This window comes from Podarcis tiliguerta (assembly GCF_965153285.1).
Source record: "Podarcis tiliguerta genome assembly, chromosome: 1".
Classification (NCBI taxonomy): Eukaryota; Metazoa; Chordata; class Lepidosauria; order Squamata; family Lacertidae; genus Podarcis; species Podarcis tiliguerta.
In genome coordinates, this window is record NC_139534.1 from 87,378,233 (window position 1) to 87,398,637 (window position 20,405).

General features: G+C 38.4%; 1 protein-coding gene and 1 long non-coding RNA gene across 36 annotated transcripts in view; one reads left to right on the top strand and one right to left on the bottom strand.

Moving 5' to 3' along the window:
• GPHN (gephyrin) overlaps window positions 1-20,405 on the top strand; it is a 231,080-nt gene that overhangs the window by 167,011 nt on the left and 43,664 nt on the right. For 8 of the 35 annotated variants that reach the window (XM_083456707.1, XM_083456674.1, XM_083456680.1 and 5 more), the window contains 2 exons: window positions 830-901; window positions 6,772-6,813. The exons of 21 other annotated variants lie outside the window; for them this stretch is intronic. In XM_083456707.1, coding sequence (XP_083312833.1) covers window positions 830-901; window positions 6,772-6,813 — 114 coding nt within the window. The remainder of the gene's footprint in view (window positions 1-829; window positions 902-6,771; window positions 6,814-20,405) is intronic. 6 more of the 35 variants (XM_083456705.1, XM_083456676.1, XM_083456706.1 and 3 more) reach the window with 2 other exon arrangements.
• LOC310685679 lies at window positions 10,805-16,325 on the bottom strand. The gene is made up of 2 exons (XR_014515395.1): window positions 16,191-16,325; window positions 10,805-13,123 (listed from the first exon to the last, which is right to left on the bottom strand). It is a non-coding gene; the product is annotated as an uncharacterized lncRNA (long non-coding RNA).

A 20,405-nucleotide genomic window follows, 5' to 3' on the forward strand; every position in this document is an offset into this window, starting at 1 on the left:
ATTGGATCCTAAGATCAGTGAAAACAAGGAAGCTCTTAGAAGGAACTTTTGCTATTCCCTCCCCACCACAGCCAACTGCTCCTCCCCAGGCCCTTCCAAGGGAGGGAGGGAGGGCAGCCTCAAACCAGGCATTCATAAAAGGTGTGTCTGCCTGGTTTTGAGATGATCCCATCCAGCAGCCCCATGCTCCACATTGGAGAGTTTTTTCAGAGGTTCAGACTACTGCAGCAGAATGAGGAGATGGTAAACTTTCCTTCTGTGAAATCCCATGCATTCACTTATCCTTGGATCCAAGTTCATTTACCCCGTGTCTTTTGAAATTTAGGTCATCTTTCAAAACCTATTGATACTTTCGTTATATTTCTTAATTCTGTACTAAATATAAGAATTGTTGCTGTTAGCGTTCAGCAGTAGCCAATTTAGGCATTAGAATGAGCTATGAACATTTAGAAATTGCATGGAAGACCCTATATTTGGTACTGCACCCACTGAAAACAATCTACAATATTTCAGCACTCTCCTTGCTACAAACAATGCTTGAAAATTAGGAAGTTTGCTAAAGGCAGTGATCACTACACAACCTGTATTTACTAACTGAACTAACTTTTACATGTTGAAAAAATAATTGCTGATTTAACCAAATGAGTTGCTTTTCTTGTCAGAGTATATGGAGCATATATTTGTGTTGATAAAATGTTTGATGTATTGCAAAGGCAGTGAGAAATGTGTTGCGCTATGATCTTATCTTTTTTATAAAAAGAACGGAAACAACAAACATGAAAAGAGAATAGGTATAATTTTCAATTCATTTTCTGATGTTTACATGTAGCTCCATCGAAAGCTGGAGGAGCTCAGAGATCACCTAGAAGGAAATGTCAAAGGATGCTCTCTCCGAGTAAATGTACGATTTCACTCGGTGATTTGTTTTTTAAAAACTTCCGTTGGCTGGTAACACCAAATCTGATTGGTTTGTCCTCTCATCCCCATCTTTTTTCCCTTTCTCTCTTTTCCCTTCTTCTGTTTCTTTTTCTAGCTGGGGTTTCATTCAAATATCCATTAAAATTTAGCATAATGTCACATGGTTTAATTTAAGAGAAAACCCTAATATGCGTTAAATATTAAGTAAATTTTGGGCTTTCCCATTGAACAACAACAAAAAATCCTTTCCAAAATTAAACTATCACCTGAAGTCATTCCTAATTGTAAAGCAAGTTTCAAGGCTAGGGTAGCTAGCTTGTGATCCTCCTGCAGGTTGTTGGACTAGTGTTCCCATCATTTCTGCCTATTGACAATGGTGGCTGGGGTTGCTAGAAGCTGGAAACCAACAACATCTGGAAGGCCACTCCTACCCTAGGCATCAGGTTAAGTCATGGCCGGGGCACCTTGATACTCCAAATATGGTTTGACTCCAACTCCCATCAGCCTCCACCAGCAGTCAGGGATGATGGAAGTTGTAGTCCAACAACATCTGAAGATCCAAAGCTTCCCCTGTCCTCATTTAAATGAACACTTTTTAGATCATCTGTACCTTCGCTTTTTTACCACTTTCTTTGAAATTCTTTGTTTTTAACTTCTAGAACTGCACTAACATTACGGATTTACAACATGGGGGGAAAGTGTTATTCCTGGCAGCTAAGCTATATATTACATGCAGTTGGTTAGTGAGGTTTACTAAACTAAACTTAGTTTCACTAAGTTTTGTTTAGTGAAAAACAACCTCTAGGTGCTTTTCCCCTCATGGATGGGACAGCAGCTTGGAGCATGTGGTCTTGCATGTACAGTTAGTAGGAAGCAAAGAGATTAAGCAACTACATGTAATGTGCAGTTTGGCCCCAAGTCTAGGAATAGCAGTGGCAGGAGCACTAGATAGTTTAAAAATAAAAATCAACCACACAGGGCAAAGTACAAGAAAAAATATCACTTCTAGTTTGACACTAAGCATTACAATAAAAACATGGAAAATGCACCAAGTTCTGAAAATGGAGTAAGAATTGCACATCTGCCACTTTACAGTAATGTCCACATACCCTTTTTCATCCATTGTCTTCAAGGTTGTGGATCATTGTTTAATAGATCACAAGTTTGATTCAAGATCCAGAATAGTAATGTCATTGACAGAAAGTGGTTGTTTTTTAAATCACCAAATATATACCATCTGGACATAGAAGTCAAATCCCAATGGTCAGATGTAAGGAGATTGTGCTACTTTATTTTCCCCAAATGTCAAAGAATATGCAGAATATCAATATTTTGCAATTGTTTTGTTTGCTTGCTTGCTTGTTTTTTAAAAGATCAACTCAGAAAATGCAGCATCGTTTAGATTCTCTGTTAAAACTGCATGTAATAATGATGCCAATTCCAGAAAAAGAGCTAGGGTGGAAGCAACCTTTGTGGGTTTTTCCTGCCATTTTGAATTCATTCATTCTCTGAAGAAAATGAAAGGCTAATTCTTAACTCCATTTCTCCTGTGTCATCATTTTTGCAATAATAATTAACACAAAGACAGAAAATTGAATAGTGATCCTGAGTTTGGGCAGATATTGTTTGAATTTTCTCTCCAGTTGTAGTATAAAAGCAAACCATAAACTACTCATAAATTTTGATGAAATGGTTTGAGATTGAAACATAAAATTGTTCTCTTTCACACTACAATATTTAATGTTGCTGAGGAGAGTTACTTTATGGACAGAGAAAATAGCACAGGTGCCATGAATAATCTTGTGGCGGTTGGGGTTCATCTGCCAGATTTCATATGGCACTTGCAGCATATGTTTTGCTTATGAGGATGGATGGAAAAGAAGATGGACTCACTGATCAAACCACACAGTGATACAACCAAACAATGATACAATGACAAAACAACAATATAACTTATTCGTTGAAATAATCTGAGACAAAAGCAAAGGGGGAAAAGTAGGTGAGAGTTGAAGTTCATTGTCATATATACCAACCTGGTTTTGGAAAAGGATTTATTGCAGATGTACAGTGGGATAGATGTATGGTATTTTAAGCATTTTGTTTAATAGCTTTGGCTACTGCCTCTCCCAAATAAATTGAAAACTAAGGTAATTCATAATTCTGTGCCTATTTAAGGTGGAACCTTTGCATTGTTTCAAACGCTGTATCTGTTGCATTAATTAGTCGCCTCACTAATAAACCAAAAGGACATTTTGGCTGTCTCAAACTTTTAAAAGTCAACCTTTTAAACATGCTAAACATTACCAAAAATATTAAATTTAAAGGACCCTTTTTAAATGTTAATCTTCTTACATCACAGAAAAAAACGTATCCATAGTTTTGTGTAAATTAAGTTCTTAATAAAGCAATGAATGATAATATTTTAAAACATTTTAAGGATTATGCACAGGTCCCAAGATTTGTTTTGTATATGAGCTTTTTTTCTTTTTTTAAAGATCTCTTTCTGAGTCACTGTGCTCTTTCCACTTCAGTCTGTGCTCCAGGTTCTTGACACTACCATCAGATTGCCCAGATGTTGCCTGAACATTGCCAAAGGACAGCTGTTAATGATCAATATCTAATAATAATTAATAATTAATAAAAAGTAGAAAACTAGGAAACATAGGTGTGAATATAGTAGATTAGATGCAAATGGTTGGAAAAAGTAACAGTATAAGCCCTGCCCCAGCTCTGTGCTCCCTTTAGTGTCTAGGATAATGAGCATGTTTTTAAAAAAATCCATTGGAATAAATCGCAGCAATTAATTTAATGGAACAACATGCAGGGTGTAAATTAAAGACACCATTGGAGTAGGTCTTCATCTGCCTCTGTTTCTCAGTGACTGGATTTAGGGGTACTGTTTGTTCCCTCAATTATGTCTCAAGTTTAAGAACATTTAGGTCTTCATCGGCAGAAACAATTAAGAATTGCGGCAAATACTATTTGCTTTTCCCCATTCTTATCTCTAGTTCGGTTCTGGTTTGATTTAGTAGCCATTTTACACTGATTGAACTGACACCATTTTTCTACCTGTCTATCTACCTACTTATTGTTTACATTTATATGCTGTCTGGAACTCAAGGCAGTGGACATGGGGTTCCCAAGCAGTCTCCCATCCAGGCACTGACCAGATCCCAACCTCCTTGGCTCAAGCAAGGCCACTGCTCCATATTCCTTCAAACCATGCATTGAAACCCTCAAGTAATACTGGCCCTGTAAGGGAGGTCAGTATTATTATACCCATATTGCAAGCGTGAAGGCACTCAGGCTGTGAGACAAAGGCCTTCCTAAGGGAGTTCATAAGAAGAAGAGAGACAGATTTATCTTGGAACTTATCTTTCATACAGATATGATTAACGGTTACTGACATGTCAGGCAGTAAACTTTTGAACTGTTACTCCATTTTCTAGTTGTATATAGAGAAAAGTAATTTAGTGTTGTTTTTCAAATGATGAAAATATATTAGCATGAGAGGAGGCAAAGGAAACTTTTATGGTAGCTAATGTCAGCAGGAATAACTTTCTAACACTTAAAAGGCAAGTTTAGCTTAAGTATAATGAGACCACAGAATAATTTGACCACACAAGTGATATAGGATTCTTCGCACCACAGGCTTATATATAAGCATATATATTAACATAGTTTGCTGAAACGTGTATATGAATAAAGGAACCAGAATAGCTCTGCCTTGTCAGATATCATTAAAAACACTTGCACCAAGTCAAACTAAGAGAACTCATCAAAATAAATTTGTTTTGGATTACCTCCTTATCCTGTGCAGTATATTATCCTAAAACAACTTCTGATATCACAGCATAAGCTGCCTATATGAAAACTGACCACATGGTTTACAAATGAGCATTTTTGTGCTGTTTATTCTTATTTCTCAGGGTTACTGAGTTCAGTATCCCCAGTAATTTCATATGCTGAAATCAAAGTCAAATATTTTCTCAGGGCATAGCATAAGAATCATAGCCAGAACCATTTAATGTCATAACACCATGTATATCAGTATGCATATGCTTTATTATATATAATGGATATATGTAATGACACTCATCTAAAATATTTTAATTGATTTAATCACCCCATCTCAGGGTGGTTAACAGGCTTAAGTTCTTTGTACATCTTCTGAGTATGACTAATGTTAGATACCACTCTTAGTTGTTATTTTATTTATTCCTGCTTAAACTTTTAGAGCAATTCCTCAGAAGAAAACTTACAAGTAAAATTCTAAAGGCAAAATAATTGAACAACTTACATGTAATAAAAGCCATATCACATAAAATTATATACGGTATAAGGAGTCATCAGTTAAAAACTTGGTGAAATAAAAATATATTTAGGGTCCCCTAAGAGATTGCAGCAGAGTCTGTCAGCCTGAGTTCTTAGAGGATGGCATGCCACAATTGAAAAGGGCCTATTCCTGGTACCCACCAGGTTTATTTATCATAGTGGCAGGCCAGAGGAAATCTGTAGCCAGCCTTAAGGCCCAGGCAAGTTATTATAGGTGTAGGTAGTCCATCAAAGAACCTAGTCTTAAACCATTCACAGCTTTACAAGTAAGTGCTAGTGCTTTAATCTGAGCCTGGAAATTGAGTAACCATTGCAATAGATGCAAATTCAGTTTCATGGTTTTTGGAAATTTCAGGGTTATGGTGAAAAGCACAGAATGTCTGAACAGGAATGGCACTGCCTGTGTCATGAGACAGCACCACACCCAGGGCATCATTGTGGTTGTTTGTTTTTATCAAAAGATGACTTGGCCAACAATGGCCAGGGAACAAGACCATGTCATGACATAGTATCATTTACATTTGGGTATTGTGTAGAACACAAGAAGGCAGTGGGCTGATGATTGGAGCTGTGTTGCCACTTCAAGCAATGAAGTATGTAGTATGGAGTAGAACCTTAGTCTCACAATGCCACTTCTGGACCTGCCACTCCTAGGCTTGCCATATTTCAAAAAGGAAAATTCCTGACACCCACAAAATTGTAGAGCTTTTGGGGAGAAACAGAATGCAAGAATAGTGGTTTTTAGTTTTTCCACTGCTTTTTCCATCGCGTTGCCATACATCCTGGTTTTCCCTGACATTTTGCCAGTTCGGCAAAATTCCCCCATGCCATTTTTACACCTGAAAACTAGGACATGTCAGGAATTTTCCTGACATATGGCAAGCCTAGCCACTCCATAATGTATCAGTGCCACCATGCCTCCCAATTCCCACTCCAGCAAGAAGTTTAGTATGTCCTTAGCAACATTCCCACAGATGAACATTTTCCCTTGCCAGTTAAGACTGTCTCAATCAATTGATCCCCTGAAACTGGGGATAGGGAACCTGTGGGGTAGATCATGAATACATTAAGGCTACAATCCAAAAACAGATCCCCAAATCAGTTAAATTTATTCTTGTGTAAATATGCTTATGATCAGGCTGTAGAATTTAAATAATAGTAAACCTGGAGTATTTGCCCATATAAATCTTCAAGTTCTTTTGTATGTATATAGCTTTTTAAAAAGTTGACAATTACGGATTTCTGAAATCAAGATAATCAGTCATCCCAGAGGGTGCTTCTTATTAGGAAATAAAGTAAGATGTAAGTTCAGTTTTAAAGTACTTGTATTTTAGAGTTTCCACCTTAAATGGCCTAATCTATTTAAAAAAATGTGTATGAAAAATCTGGTTTTGTGAATGAAATGAACCCCCTGCTAATGTCTCAGTGCTGGAACCACCTAAACAGAAAACCTTCTAAGACCTACTGTGCCATCATTTCTTTTTTAACAATGTTTTCTTTTCCCCACTGCACAACCAGGCTCGGCTCCCTTCGTGCTCATCCACCTATAGTGTTTCTGAGGTATATTTTGCACGTGATCTGTCACAGTCAAAATTGTCACTCATCACCCTTTATTTTATTTTATTTTATTTGGTCTTGCACCATACACAAGTGAGGAAAAATCAGTTTGTGCGATTGGTTCTGCATGATAACCTGCAACCATGTCCAGCATGGTTTAATACCACCATAGCAGTTTGAAATCACCCTGGTGTAAATGCCAACACTTACTGCATAGCACTATACCTTTAATAGGAGACACATTTGATAATCTATGATTATGCTGTGTAATTACTACACATAAATATAACATGCTCTACAGCTTTTTAAAAATGTTCCTTCCACAAGTTCATGAACTCTGATGATAACAAGGCCATCCAGAAATTAAAAAGTTCCTTCAGATTAATAGTTACCTTTTTATATATGAATTATTTTGAGGATATACAGATTTAATACTGAATATTGTCACATTAAAATCATATGCACACAAACTGTCCCTGTGTTTTCAGGGATAGTGGTAGAATTGCTTGTTGTTTCATCCAACAATGCTTTCCCTTAATTCTTCTTTTTTTGAAATAGAATGCTTGCAAATATTGGACAAAGTTTCTCTATAATGTGAAATATTCAGAAACACAAATCAAATACATCTGATAAATCTCTTTGAAACAGGATTTATGATGTAGTATCTGTTCCTTTAAGAAAGCACTGTAAGATATTTTAGGTGTAATATCTATCCCAGAGAATGCCAATGCAGCACTTCTGTGTTGTACTAATGCCTCCTATGGTTCCCATGGAAAGTCTCCGTAAATATCCCCTCAAAGATTCCCAATGCATGAGAGATTGTTTGCTTATTCCTGCTCAGTTCCCATCTGCACTACTAGCTCAGCCTCTCCTCCCTTGAACACGTCTCTTAAACATGCCCACATTTTATTAGATGGCAAAACTGGACACTCGCCCTTCCTTCTGTCCTGAGCAGATGAAAGGTGCAAAGAGCTTCTCTGTGAGCGTTCGGCTGGTTTAGGTGCCTTTTTTTCCATTTTGGGGAGGCGGAGGGGACATGCTTGCATTATTTCGTGATTTCTGCTCTTTTAGATGTTGCAACCATTTTGTCTTATGCTGCACACCCCACAGCCGCCATTTTGTGACTGGTGCCTACGGCACATTCTCAAAACTGCCAATGTGCCCACTGGCCCAAAAAAGATTGCAACCCCTGTTCTATCCTAATCAGATGTCTACTAACAAATTACTATGCATCCTTTGCTATTCAAACATCAGAACATAACTGTTATATAGAAAATGCATACAGCTAGCCTCCCTCCTGTGCTTACAGAGACTTTCCACAGGCAGACATAGAAGAACTCCCCATAGGCATTGTTTTCAGCCCTTCCTTCCCACCTCTAGCCAGATGTGGTGCTGCTGTGGTAGGCAACACATGTGGCTACTTCCCAATAAACGAGACCTTCCCATACCTTAGTTATCCACTGACCTGCTCTGTACATATACTCATGTTCACTTATTCATGCTCTATGTGGAAGTAGGCTGCACACCAGAGGTCTGGAGAAGATCAGATTACTGAAGAACTAAGTAAGGTGTTGAAGGAACTCGCATTATAAGGAATAGGCAGGTCTGTTGCAGTACAGTCAGCAGAGTGGCAGCATGCCTATTAAGTTGGATGAGGTCTCATTAGACTTTCAGTGGGGATCCTTTTAAAGTTAGAAGAACTCTTTATATATGGGAAGGAATGGATCATGCTAGATATAATTAAAAATGCTTGCTAAGTATCTACCAGTGTAGCCAATATAGCTGGCTGGATTTACTTTTCTTCCATAGAAGTCAATGGTTATCTCTAGTCCATGCGGTCTGGAGATAGGTCAGTTTTATCAAGCAAAATGATGCAGATTGTAGTTTGCAGCCCTGCAACTGCGTTCAGTACCTGGAAAATGATGCTAAACTCTTTTTTAAAAAATCCCTTAGCTCACTAAGAGGTGTGATGTTGCACCAGCTCAAGGGTTCCCGGGACATTGTGCACATAATAGCTGAATGCCCCTAACAAACAGCAACTGTGTCATGTATGAAGAAAGCACCAATATATCTGCCCTGTTCTGCTACAGAGATTTATAGCCTAATCCCAGCACTGACATGAGAAGACCAGTCACTGTAGTGCTGAAACTCTCCTGTCCAACCATGTGAACTGCTGTGCGCATTTAAAAAGTGACAATACATCTGATATTCAGTGTTTGTTTCATTATATTGTACAATTGAAAGGGCTAGAATTAGGGCCGTTTTTTTTACCACGGCTTTCCTGAACTTTAAATGCATGTGGCTTTCCTTTCCCCCCCCCAAAAAAAATAAATAAATACATGCAGTCGCTCCATATTAAAAACACAGAAGCCATTAGTACCTTTATCTTCAAAATAAGATGATATGAGAACTTGTGGAACAAGGTTCTATCTCCCCCACCCCATCGCCACCCCAACTAGGCTTGCTTTGTTTGTTTCTTAAGTTGGCCTGATGTTTATTGTCATGTTTCCCTGTCAGCTCCAAACAAGCAGCTACATAAACTTAGTTAGCCTTATTACTTGGGTTGATGGAATGGGATATGGACTAATGAGACTACTCAATATTTTGGCAAGCTCTGTTATTATCAAATCAGTTTTTTAATCCCTATAACAACCCTGAGCCGTTTCACCCTGAGCTTCATTTTTTCCTGCCCCTTACTAGGACCCAAAGTAAATATTAGAAGTTGAAAACATTTTTTCCTTGTTTATACATGGGGAGGCATATACAGGTTTAGTCTTGACTTAGCTAGGATCACTATGATGAGCAGTGGCAACTGTTGCTTTAGTTGATGTGCTTATCTGAACACCCGCTGCTGGAGACAAACAGGAAGACCATAATCTTAATCACCTGCATAGTTGCACCCCCTGGCATTTGGTTGGCCACTGTGAAGCACTTGCACATGTTAGGCATGATATACAGAAGACCTGAGTTCATCCTGTCATCTTTCAAATCTTGCACTCACAAGAGGGCTTCTGATCTAGTAGACACTTTTGCTAACAGAAGAGGGAAAGATGCTTGGGGTGGTTTTTGTTTTGTTTTTCTTTATTTCCCCTTGTAGCCCTCTTCTACCCTGCTCTGGAGCATATGGGGGGGGGGGGCTGCATGGGGAGAAAAAATTGGCAAAAATTGCCTCACCCCTTATTCCATTACCAGAGGTATCCACTGAGTCAAAAGCCATTCCCTGACTACCAGTTGGACTGTACTACTGATATTTGGAAAATGAACCTCTCTATGTGTTTTCATGGAAAACTGAAACTCTTGAGAATACTATATTCCAAAAGGACTGGTTATATGAGTTTTATGTCTTCTTTGAACTGAACATAAACCTAATACATTTTGTTGATTCCTTAAACAAATTTATTAGTCTGCAGGGTTTATGTGACTGATTAAAGTATAGTATGTTCTCTACAGACATCTGCTGATGCGTATGTTGTTTCTTTGGTTTTTCTAGTGAATATTGTTTGTGGGAAACTATGCATATTCTTGCATTAGCAGATGCCCCTTTTTCCATCTTCTTTTTCTTGCATTTTAAAAAGTCACTTTTACATGTCTTCCTTTATAGTTGATCCTGATGGATATTCATGTTCTTGGAATTGTTCCATCATGTAAATGCATCACAAACTTTCAATGCTGTTAAAGCTTGTTGAAAGTTAATTTCACCCATGTCATTAAAAGGATGAGAGCTTTAAATTGCAAGAAACCACAACGAACTGTTTCCAAGAAACAACAACAACTTGGGTTTAACAGAATGAGTGTCTATTATAGTTACAGGACACTGTATTATTATGGGATCTTTCCATACATTATCAGTTCCTTATGTTCAGTGAAATAAGAGCCTCTACCAAGATAATAGCTATAGGGAAGCATTCAACATGACACTATTCTGATTGTTCTATCAGCACAAGCATTTATGCTTGCCAGGCAAAATGATGCCCCCCTCTTCTTTCCCTTCGTGTTTTTCTGGGGGTTCTTCTGATCCTCCAGAGCAGATTTGGGGGAGGCACAAGAGGTGCACAGAAGAGGAGAGGGGGGAAGCCCTACAGTGCTAGCAGGACCCCTTGCACTGGCTTCTGTGCAGGCCCCAATATTTCCTTCAGAGACCAAGGGCACCAACTAAGTTGACGCATGCATGAAATGAAGTCCTCTTGCACTATGAGATCCCCTCTGCTGCCTGTGCGTCCCCAAATCTGCTCTGGAGGGTTGGTGAAGAAGGGGAGAGTCTTGTTGCACAAGCAAATCTTGTTTCCCAGTGGCATGAGTGAGCTCACAGTGCCCAGAGCGGACACAAGTGTGCTGGAGGGCAGGGCACATAGGGTGGAGGAGCCTGTTGAGGCATCTCATCCCTGCCCACCCACACGGGGGAAGCCCTGCCAGCTGATGTGGCACTTGGTGAGTGCAAAGCAGATACCCCCCACACCAGTGCCCCCAGCATGGCCCTGCCTAGTGCTCCTCTCCACGAGTACTGGTTCCTCCAGTGCTGTGTGTGTGCGCACACCTGCTTTGGGCCCCCTCAAAAATCCATGCCCAGAGACACGGCCCCTCTGGCACACTAACACACACCACACACTGTGCCCTGGTTGTTCCCTGCGTACATACCCCCCTTCGCACTGCATTGAATTCCAGCTTTACTAAACTAAGGTTTGTATTCAACTAAGTCCTGTTCATTGAAATCAATAAACTTAAGTCATGCCCATGAACTTCAATAAGTCTACTCTAAATTGAGTTAGTGTTGAGTCCTGAGTAAGACTAGCATTGATGACTTCAAAACTGGATTATTGCAATGCACTGTGTGGGGTTTCCCTTGTGCTTGATCCAGAAGCTGCCATTAATGCAGAATACTGAAGCATGATTGCTGATGAGAGTGAGACTCTGTCTGAATATAATATCTAGGCTCAGACATCTGCTCTGATTGCCCATTTCCTACTTGGCCAAGTTCAAAATGTTACTATTTGTGTATAAATTGAGACCAGTTGACTTGTGTGATCACCTTACCCCATATGTATCCACTTAACCACATTGATCTGTGAAACTGCCACTATTACAGGTGCCATAGCACCTATAGTTTGGATTTCCCTGCCTATTGACATCTGATAGGGGCCTTTGCTGTATTTTTTCAGTGCCTGCTAAATACATATTTTGTTCAAGCAAGGCTATCCAGGCATGTAGAAGCTACATGTGTTTTATCACTTTTGGGCTACTATTGATTTTAATCATATTTAGAATGTTTTTACATACCAGTTTTAACTATTTTTGAGAATTTCAGTGTTTTATAGTTTTGTAAACTACTTAAAGGTTTTCTTACAATTGAGTGGTATATACATATTGTCAAATACCACCCTATATCAAAACAAAAGCAACAGCAAGCTCTATTGTATGGATTCGTAATTTTGATATGTAAGATAAATTTCTGTTGCAGTGCATCTGAGCAGCACACACACAGCTTTGGAAGAGATTAGTTCTAGTATGCAGAAAACTTTGATTTAGAAATTTAGTTCTGACGACGCAAGGGAGACAGACAATTTGGAAGAATTCTGAAGCCTTTTCCAAAAGAAAATAAACTGTTACTGAATAGCTGCAACCAAGCTGTGTCGTAGCTTAATTGATTTGTTGTATATAGAAATATCTAGTAATTAACTCCACTAAAATGTTTCATAATCTCAAAGCGTTATAGATTACTTGCATTAAATAGGGTTACACTTTCAATATGCCACCAAGTCAGTCCTGGACCATTAAAGTTCTGCTTCTCCAGTTTCCTAGTATGCAGGACCTATGGCTATATTATGACACTCTATATTGACTTTTATTATTAGCTATGGTAGAATTTAGTAATCTCTGAGAAAGGTTGACCCTTTGATGAATATTCTCTTATGTATAATTCTTGTCAAGGAGACTTTTAATACACACTTTATTAAACATGCAATCATAATTAAGTGTAGCTCTTTTGGTCATAGATATATCTATTCTTTTTTTAATGACATTTCTTTAAAAATTTCTCACTTAAAATATTAGATCACATTAGCTGCACTCATGTATAAAATTACTTGGCCTTCAGCTCTGTATTTTATACAGTGTTGCCTATAATTGGTATGTAACTGGATGGTCCACACTGCTTATTTATGAAACTCCCCATAGATAGTTTTCAGTGGACACATTTTTTTTAAACATATATATCTGCCTTTGTATCACAGCCATTTACTGTCACCTTCAGCTTCCCCTTTCCTGTGATTCTATCCATCTCTTTCTGGCTTCTTGCATGCGCTATGTTTGAAAAATGCTGAAACAAAATAATGAAGGAAGCCTTTCAGTTTGCTTGCGGAAGGCATAGCAGCAGTCAAATATATATCTGCCAAAACTATATCATTTCAATATACTTCAGTAACAATATCCTTCAGTTTCCAATGCGATTTTGTACAATGAAAAAATAAGTGTGAATGATCTGAGTATCCCCTGCAGTGATTTGTTGCCTCTCACAGAAGAAGGAGGAAAAAACTGTTTATAAAATTCCTGCAATAAGACTAGAACCAGAAATAAGCTTTTATATCAAAAGTTTGCATTTGTTTAAAGACAATATTATCATGGAGAAGAACAACTAATATTTTACAGCTTGCTCTTTTATTTGGCACTATTTCAAAATGCCTGTTGTGATAGAGGATGTTACTATTTAAAAAGTGGGTTATGTTACCCCAAAAGAAAAGAAGGCACAATATGCAAATAAATAATATCAACTAAAAGGTAAAGGTAAAGGGACCCCTGACCATTAGGTCCAGTTGTGGCCAACTCTGGGGTTGCGGCGCTCATCTCGCTTTACTGGCCGAGGGAGCCAGCGTACAATTTCCAGGTTATGCGACCAGCATGACTAAGCCGCTTCCGGCGAACCAGAGCAGCGCACAGAAACACCGTTTACCTTCCCGCCGGAGGGGTACCTATTTATCTACTTGCACTTTGACGTGCTTTCGAACTGCTAGGTTGACAGGAGCAGGGACCGAGCAACGGGAGCTCACCCTGTCGTGGGGATTTGAACCGCCGACCTTCTGATCGGCAAGTCCTAGGCTCAGTGGTTTAACCCACAGTGCCACGATATCAACTATTGTCAGGTAAAGACACGGGGGGGGCATCATGAATAAAGTTGATTTTTTAATTCAGTATTTTGTATACATCTTTTAAAAGTTTCTGGCTTGGAAAAAAAGCAATAAAATGTTGTTCACAGTCACAACTACCAAGAGCCTTCAGATTGAAAATAAAACATAAATGTACATCATGAAATCAGTTCTTATTTTCCTTTGCATTTTTTTCTGGTATCAGTTTATATTGTTGGAGAAGTTGAAAGTAAAATGAGTCCTTTTCAAAAAGGGGTCATGAAGTATATCTGAAATGAATCAAGATATTTCAGTATTGATTAGAAAGCCAGAATTCTAGAGTTGGAAGGGACCCCAAGGGTCATGTAGTTCAACCCCCTGTGATGCAGGACTCTCCAACCTCTGCTTAAAACCTGCAAGGAAGGAGAGTCCACCACCTCCCAAGGGAGTCCATTCCACTGTCCAACTGCTCTTACTGCCAGAAAGTTCTTTCTGATGTTTAGTCGGAATCTCCTTTCTTGTAACTTGAATCCATTGGTTCAGGTCCTACCCTTCAGAGCAGGAGAACCAAGCTTGCTTCATCAACCATGTGACAGCCCTTTGGATAGCTGAAGATGGCTATCATGTCTCCTCCTAGTCTAGAACCATTTGTCCCTATTGAAATTCATTTTGTTAGTGTTGGCTCGGTTCTCCAATCTGTTTAGGTCATCTTGAATCCTTATTCTGTCTTCAGGTCACTATGACTTTAGAAATACCTGACATGGTTGATATGAAAATAGTTGACTGGCTTCCACACTAGATTGAAAGCTGATATTTGACACATTTAAAATCCAGAGCATCTTGACAGTTTTATGTTGGTTTGATTGTTTTTAAGCCTGAAGATAAGACACCTTGCAATCAGTTTTTAGTAGGATTTTTAGTAGCATTTGGGAAATGTTTATTTTCTTCCAGAAGGCAGAATTCCTACGCATGTGCTTGTGCATATACACAGATGAAGTGGCTAGAAAATAACGTTTTCCATTTACTTTCTATTTCTTTATTCAAACTCGTACGCCTCTCATAACAAACTGCCACACCCCACGCCAATCTACATCAAGAAAAGCTTACTTGATGCTTTAGGTTTTCATCATTGCATGTTAAGTATCTGTTAAATATTCTTTGGTGTTGGGGTTGACGCCTAAAGCAGGGGATAGCATATATCTGTACAGTGTAAAGTGAGCTTATGAAAAGGTTTTGTTGAAAGGATATGTAGATATCCCAGCTTGGAGTTCTTCATTAACAGGGACAAATTGCAAGTAATGTTATTTGAGTGTTTTAAGAAGTTTTGTATTACAGGGCACCTCTACTTTTCTAAAAGCCTATGCAGAACTCCTTGCAGTTTGTCATCCTTTTTTCTGAGCTTTCTGTTTAATTCTTTCAGTCATCATGCAATGTAATCTTTGGCATGTTTACTTGGAACCATGTCTCAGTTTGATGGCAAATATTGCAGCTTTAATAGCTTAATTAAGAAATGACCCCTTGCAAGTTTCACTAGAGGGGGTAGCTCATTAATAAACAATATTTCTATTTTATAGTAATTGGTTATTGTAGAGTTCAGGTCTATCCAAACATTTTTATTGTTTATCTAATGTCAGTAACAGATCCAGATATCTATCTTAGGCATCCCCAAGAATTTAGACATGCCTAGTGGAACTTTTTTTTCTTTGAACAACAGGCCATCATGACACATCATGAACTGTTTGTGCACATTTCCTATGTGAAAAAAGCAAAGGGAGCAGTTGTTTAAGGCATAAGCTCCCACCCTCCAATATTCCTCATATGAAAATAGGAATGTTTCTCACACACCCCAACTGATCCTCCTCGACTCCCCATTTTTTGTTCCAGCCCCCATAGAGCATTTCCTAACAGAAGAATGGTGAGTGCCGCCACTACTACCCAATGCGATACACACTCTCCACTGTCCCTTAATCCCGTTTCCCCCCCTTATTTTCTTATTTGGTAGATTTAAAAAGAGAAAAACACACATCAATAAATACATTTCAGAATTGTCTTATTCTCTCTGGGCCTTTGAGTAAATAGGAGACTTGCCAGCAGCAATACCAATGGAGAAGCGACCAAAGCTGTATCCATGACTGGTCCAAGGTCCAGCTCCACAACAAAGGGTCAGGCAAGAGGAGAGGTCAGGGTTTCCATCTGGTGTTTAAGGCACCACCTTCCCCTTGGACTTGGGACCCATTCAGCTTCAGTGATGGAGGCTGAACTCACCCTGAGTATAGATGGCCCCTCCTCTGCTTTATCACAGGATCCCAGCCAGCGTGGTATAGTGGTTAAGAGCGGTGGACTCGTAATCTGGTGAACTGGGTTCACTTCCCTGCTCCTCCACATGCAGCTGCTGGGTGACCTTGGCTAGTCACACTTCTATGAAGTCTCTTAGCCTCACTCACCTCACAGAGTGTCTGTTATGGGGGAGGAAGGGAAAGGAGATTGTTAGCAGCTTTGAGACTCCTTAAGGGAAGTGAAAGGCGGGATATCAAGTCCAAACTCTTCTTCTTTTCACCTCCAGATAGAGGTACAAGCCTGGGCCCTTCTGGGCCTATCCTGACGAGGACTTTCCTGTCTGGGACATTATTTTATTATTGTTGTTTTTTTATTTATTAAATTTGTATACCACCCTTTACCCAAAGATCACATGGCGGTTCACGACATATAAATACAAAATGAGAATGCAAAATACATAATAAAAGCAAACATATTTAAAAGCCTGTTGAATATTAATCAGCCCAAAGCCTGGTTATAGAGAAATAGTTTTGCGTGGCACCTAAAAATACGTAATGAAGGTGCCAGGCGAGCCTCCCTAGGGAGAGCATTCCACATACGGGGAGGCACCGCAGAAAAGGCCCATTCTTGTATTGCCACCTTCTAGACCTCTCATGGAGGAGGCACACAAAGAAGGGCCTCAAATGAAGATCACAGGATCCAGGCTGGTTCATATGGCGAGAGGTGGTCCTTGAGATCTTGCAGACCTTGACATGACACCCTCCTCTGATGAGGACTTCCCTGGCTGAGACGTAACACAAATCCAGGGGTACAATTCTTCTTGCCTCACAGGACACCACTAGGGGTGGGAAAGAAATTTGATTTTGTTTCAGTTTCAACAAGAATCTACCTAATCTACACTTTCCAAAATAAGACACAAACTGAAACACAGCTGTCCTTTGAAACTCGCATATACTAGGGAAAGATGTGTATAAAGATGTGTTGTGATACCTACAATTTGAAACTGCCTATTGATATCAGGCAGGTGCCTTCACTGTTACTCCTTTCGGCCACTGCTAAAAACATTTTTCTGTAGACAAGCCTACCCAGATATTTAGAAAGTTGATGCGAGTTTTAATCTGTTTTTAGTTGATTGTTATTTTAACTTTTTGGAAGCCTTTAATTATTGTTGTTAATTCTTCTTATTGACAATGTTATTGTTTTATCTTTTTTGTGAACCGCTTTGAGATTTTTTACAATCAAGCACTGTATAAATTTTATGAGGTAAAATAAAAAATTATATATTGGTAAGAATAGCACACAAAAATAGATTATAATTTGCTTGCAAAAATCTGTACATTAGTCAAAACTACAAACAAAAGTGTCTTGAGACATAAATCAACACTAAAAGTCTGATAAATTTTTCATGAGGATTTTATGAAAAAAAATCGCGAACTGATGTGGAAATGTGAATTGAATTTCAAACTGAGAAATTGAGCAGTTAATCCATTCCTAGACACCACACTTTAGACATAGTTACTGCACAGTATGTAAGTTAAGAATGAAAAATATCCCCCCAAGTGCATACAATTAAAATGGGCAGCCTTACTTTTTTGTTTTCATTTCCATCTTAACTTAGATATTTACTACTTTTTGGGAAAGGTGTGTATATAAAATATTGGTCAGGACTTTGTTGGTGATCTGGTGGAATATCCAGTCTTAGACCAGTGAATTGGACTAGGGTGATTCATTTATTCTTTCCAATGCTGTGAAAAGCCGATGTCCCTATGCATTCTAAATTCAAATGTTGCTTGGCATTTTCAGAAGAACATAAAAATAGACTATAATTGTATATTTATTTTAGCTTCCTGGGCAATGGGAAATTATACTATATTGCTAATCATGTCAACTTATTATGGAAGTATTCTCTTAACTCCCATCATGTGCACATTTAAGTCAAACTTCTTAATACCTGAGCTCTACTACCTTTCTCCAAACTCAGCAACAATAACTGCCAAACTTGTAAAATAATAAACAAGCACTCTTAACTTTATCAATGTAATCTCGCAATGCTGTACTTAATACAATATTCAATTTATACTCCATTTTGCAACCCAAGTTATTAGACACCCTCTCCACCTACATCATATAACTACCCTTACCTTTGCTCATTTCATGTAGCAGGATTTTTGTAGATCTAGCTACCCTCAGCCCAGAAATCAGTTTCCTGATTTCTCCAGTCTATGGCATCCCTTAATTCTGCTGTATTGTAGACTTACATTTGTATGCTCTTGTTTCTTTTCCCTATTCCGATCCTTCTTCGGATTAATGAGGTATTAATTTTATGCCTGCTTTTATTTAAGATGAGTCAACCACTGACTACGACCAGATAACACCTGTTAACTGTTAATATAATTTGGGAAAAACAGATGCAATCTCTCTGACACTGTTTCAATCTAAAATTAATTGTTAAATAGATCTATATTAGATACCTATTATTTCTTACTGGATTTGGGAGCATCTATCTTAATATACAATTATTGTTGGTGATTTTTCTTTCTTTTTACCAAAATGGCAAGAGAACTTACCGGTACTTCTTTAAAATAAATATTAGATAAAGTTTTTGAGCATGGATCCATTTTTCATATCACCAATATCTATTAAAACTTCTTCTTCCCTGATAGATAGTTCAGACTTAACTATATCTAGATGAAATCAGGGGACACACACTTTTTATATGGGACCAAAACAAGAATTCATGATGTATGGCTGCACATGGAAGCAAGGAGAAATATGGTTTACTATTTTCTTTCCCTAGCTGCTTGAGAAATAAAATAGGCCTCACTTCCATGAACATGATTGATATAGGAGGAAAGTGGGACATATATATCTGTCAGTCTCCTAGAGTTGTGACAAAAGGAGAAAATGTATGTCGGCCTCTCCTGTTCAAGAAGATAGAGTAATGCACAGTACTATACGCCTCCAATAAATTATCTTCTTTTTAGGAAAGGGAGGCCACTATAGTCTAAAAAGGGAGATGCCGTATTTTTCCGTGTACAACATGCCCCCGTGTATAAGACGCCCCCTATTTTTGGGGACTCAAAATTAAGAAAATGCAGTATGCACTATCTGTGTATAAAATGGCCCCTTATTTTAAACCTCAAAAATATAGGAAATATAGCCTTATAAATGGAAAATACAGTAATTGTGTAGCATGCATTAATTCAATTTTAGTTTCTAAACCAGAGGTGGGGAAATGGATCAAGCCAGAGGGCTGAATCCAGAAGGGGTGAATCTTCCCTAGGCCACTTTGACAGGTGACCCATCAAGCAGGTGTTTGTTAACTTGCATGGTTTTAGAAACTGCATTAATTTGCATTAATTTGTTTGACTGTTTTCACTTTCTGAAATCTTTTTTACATGGTGCTTACAATCACTCTTACTTTATTAGTAGGAAAGCACTGGCCTGTCCCTGAAAATGTGTAGAAATAGATCATTCTAGCTGCTTCACCAACATATTAAGTTGCCAGAAGCGTATTACATCAATATTCTGGAATCTACAATGTTCCGGCCCATTCTAATGTGATGTGTTTGGCCTATAAAGTACTTTTAAGATTAAAAAAAAACAACCCAGAAGTTTGAACTTCTATGTTTGCTTTATTGGTATTTTGCTGGATCCTGAGTTGATATTCCTGCTGAAAAACAATCAGTATTCCTGTCACAGCACTTCTTCCATCAACGTATTATGTGTGGGTGATTACTTTGGAGCAATGTGATTTAGCACTAAAATGAAATTAGCCTCAATCCTGTAGTACTAGCTTGGTAAGCATACTAATATAATGAAGGAAAGGTGTAGTCCTGCTTCAAGCAAAGTCTTTAAGGGGGCAATTAATGCCTTTTTAAAATCAGATCAATAATGTTTTTTAAGTACAACTTATCCCATATCCGTGCCATTATACCTCAGTGATGTGTTGAGGGTTTTATTTTTTAAAAAATAAAAACCTTTCTGATATATTTTCAAGGGAATTTTTAAGGCAGAATAGCTACATCAAGTAATATGGTTAATGTTAAAAATACATGCAGGTCAATACCTAGCTGTATGCCTGCAAGTTGTCAGTAGGAGGGCAGATTCTTCTGAATTATAGGTTTTATTCAGCTAATCAACTATGAACGGCAAAAAAGGGGGAGACATTATGAGGGTCATACAATTCTGTAAGATTTCATG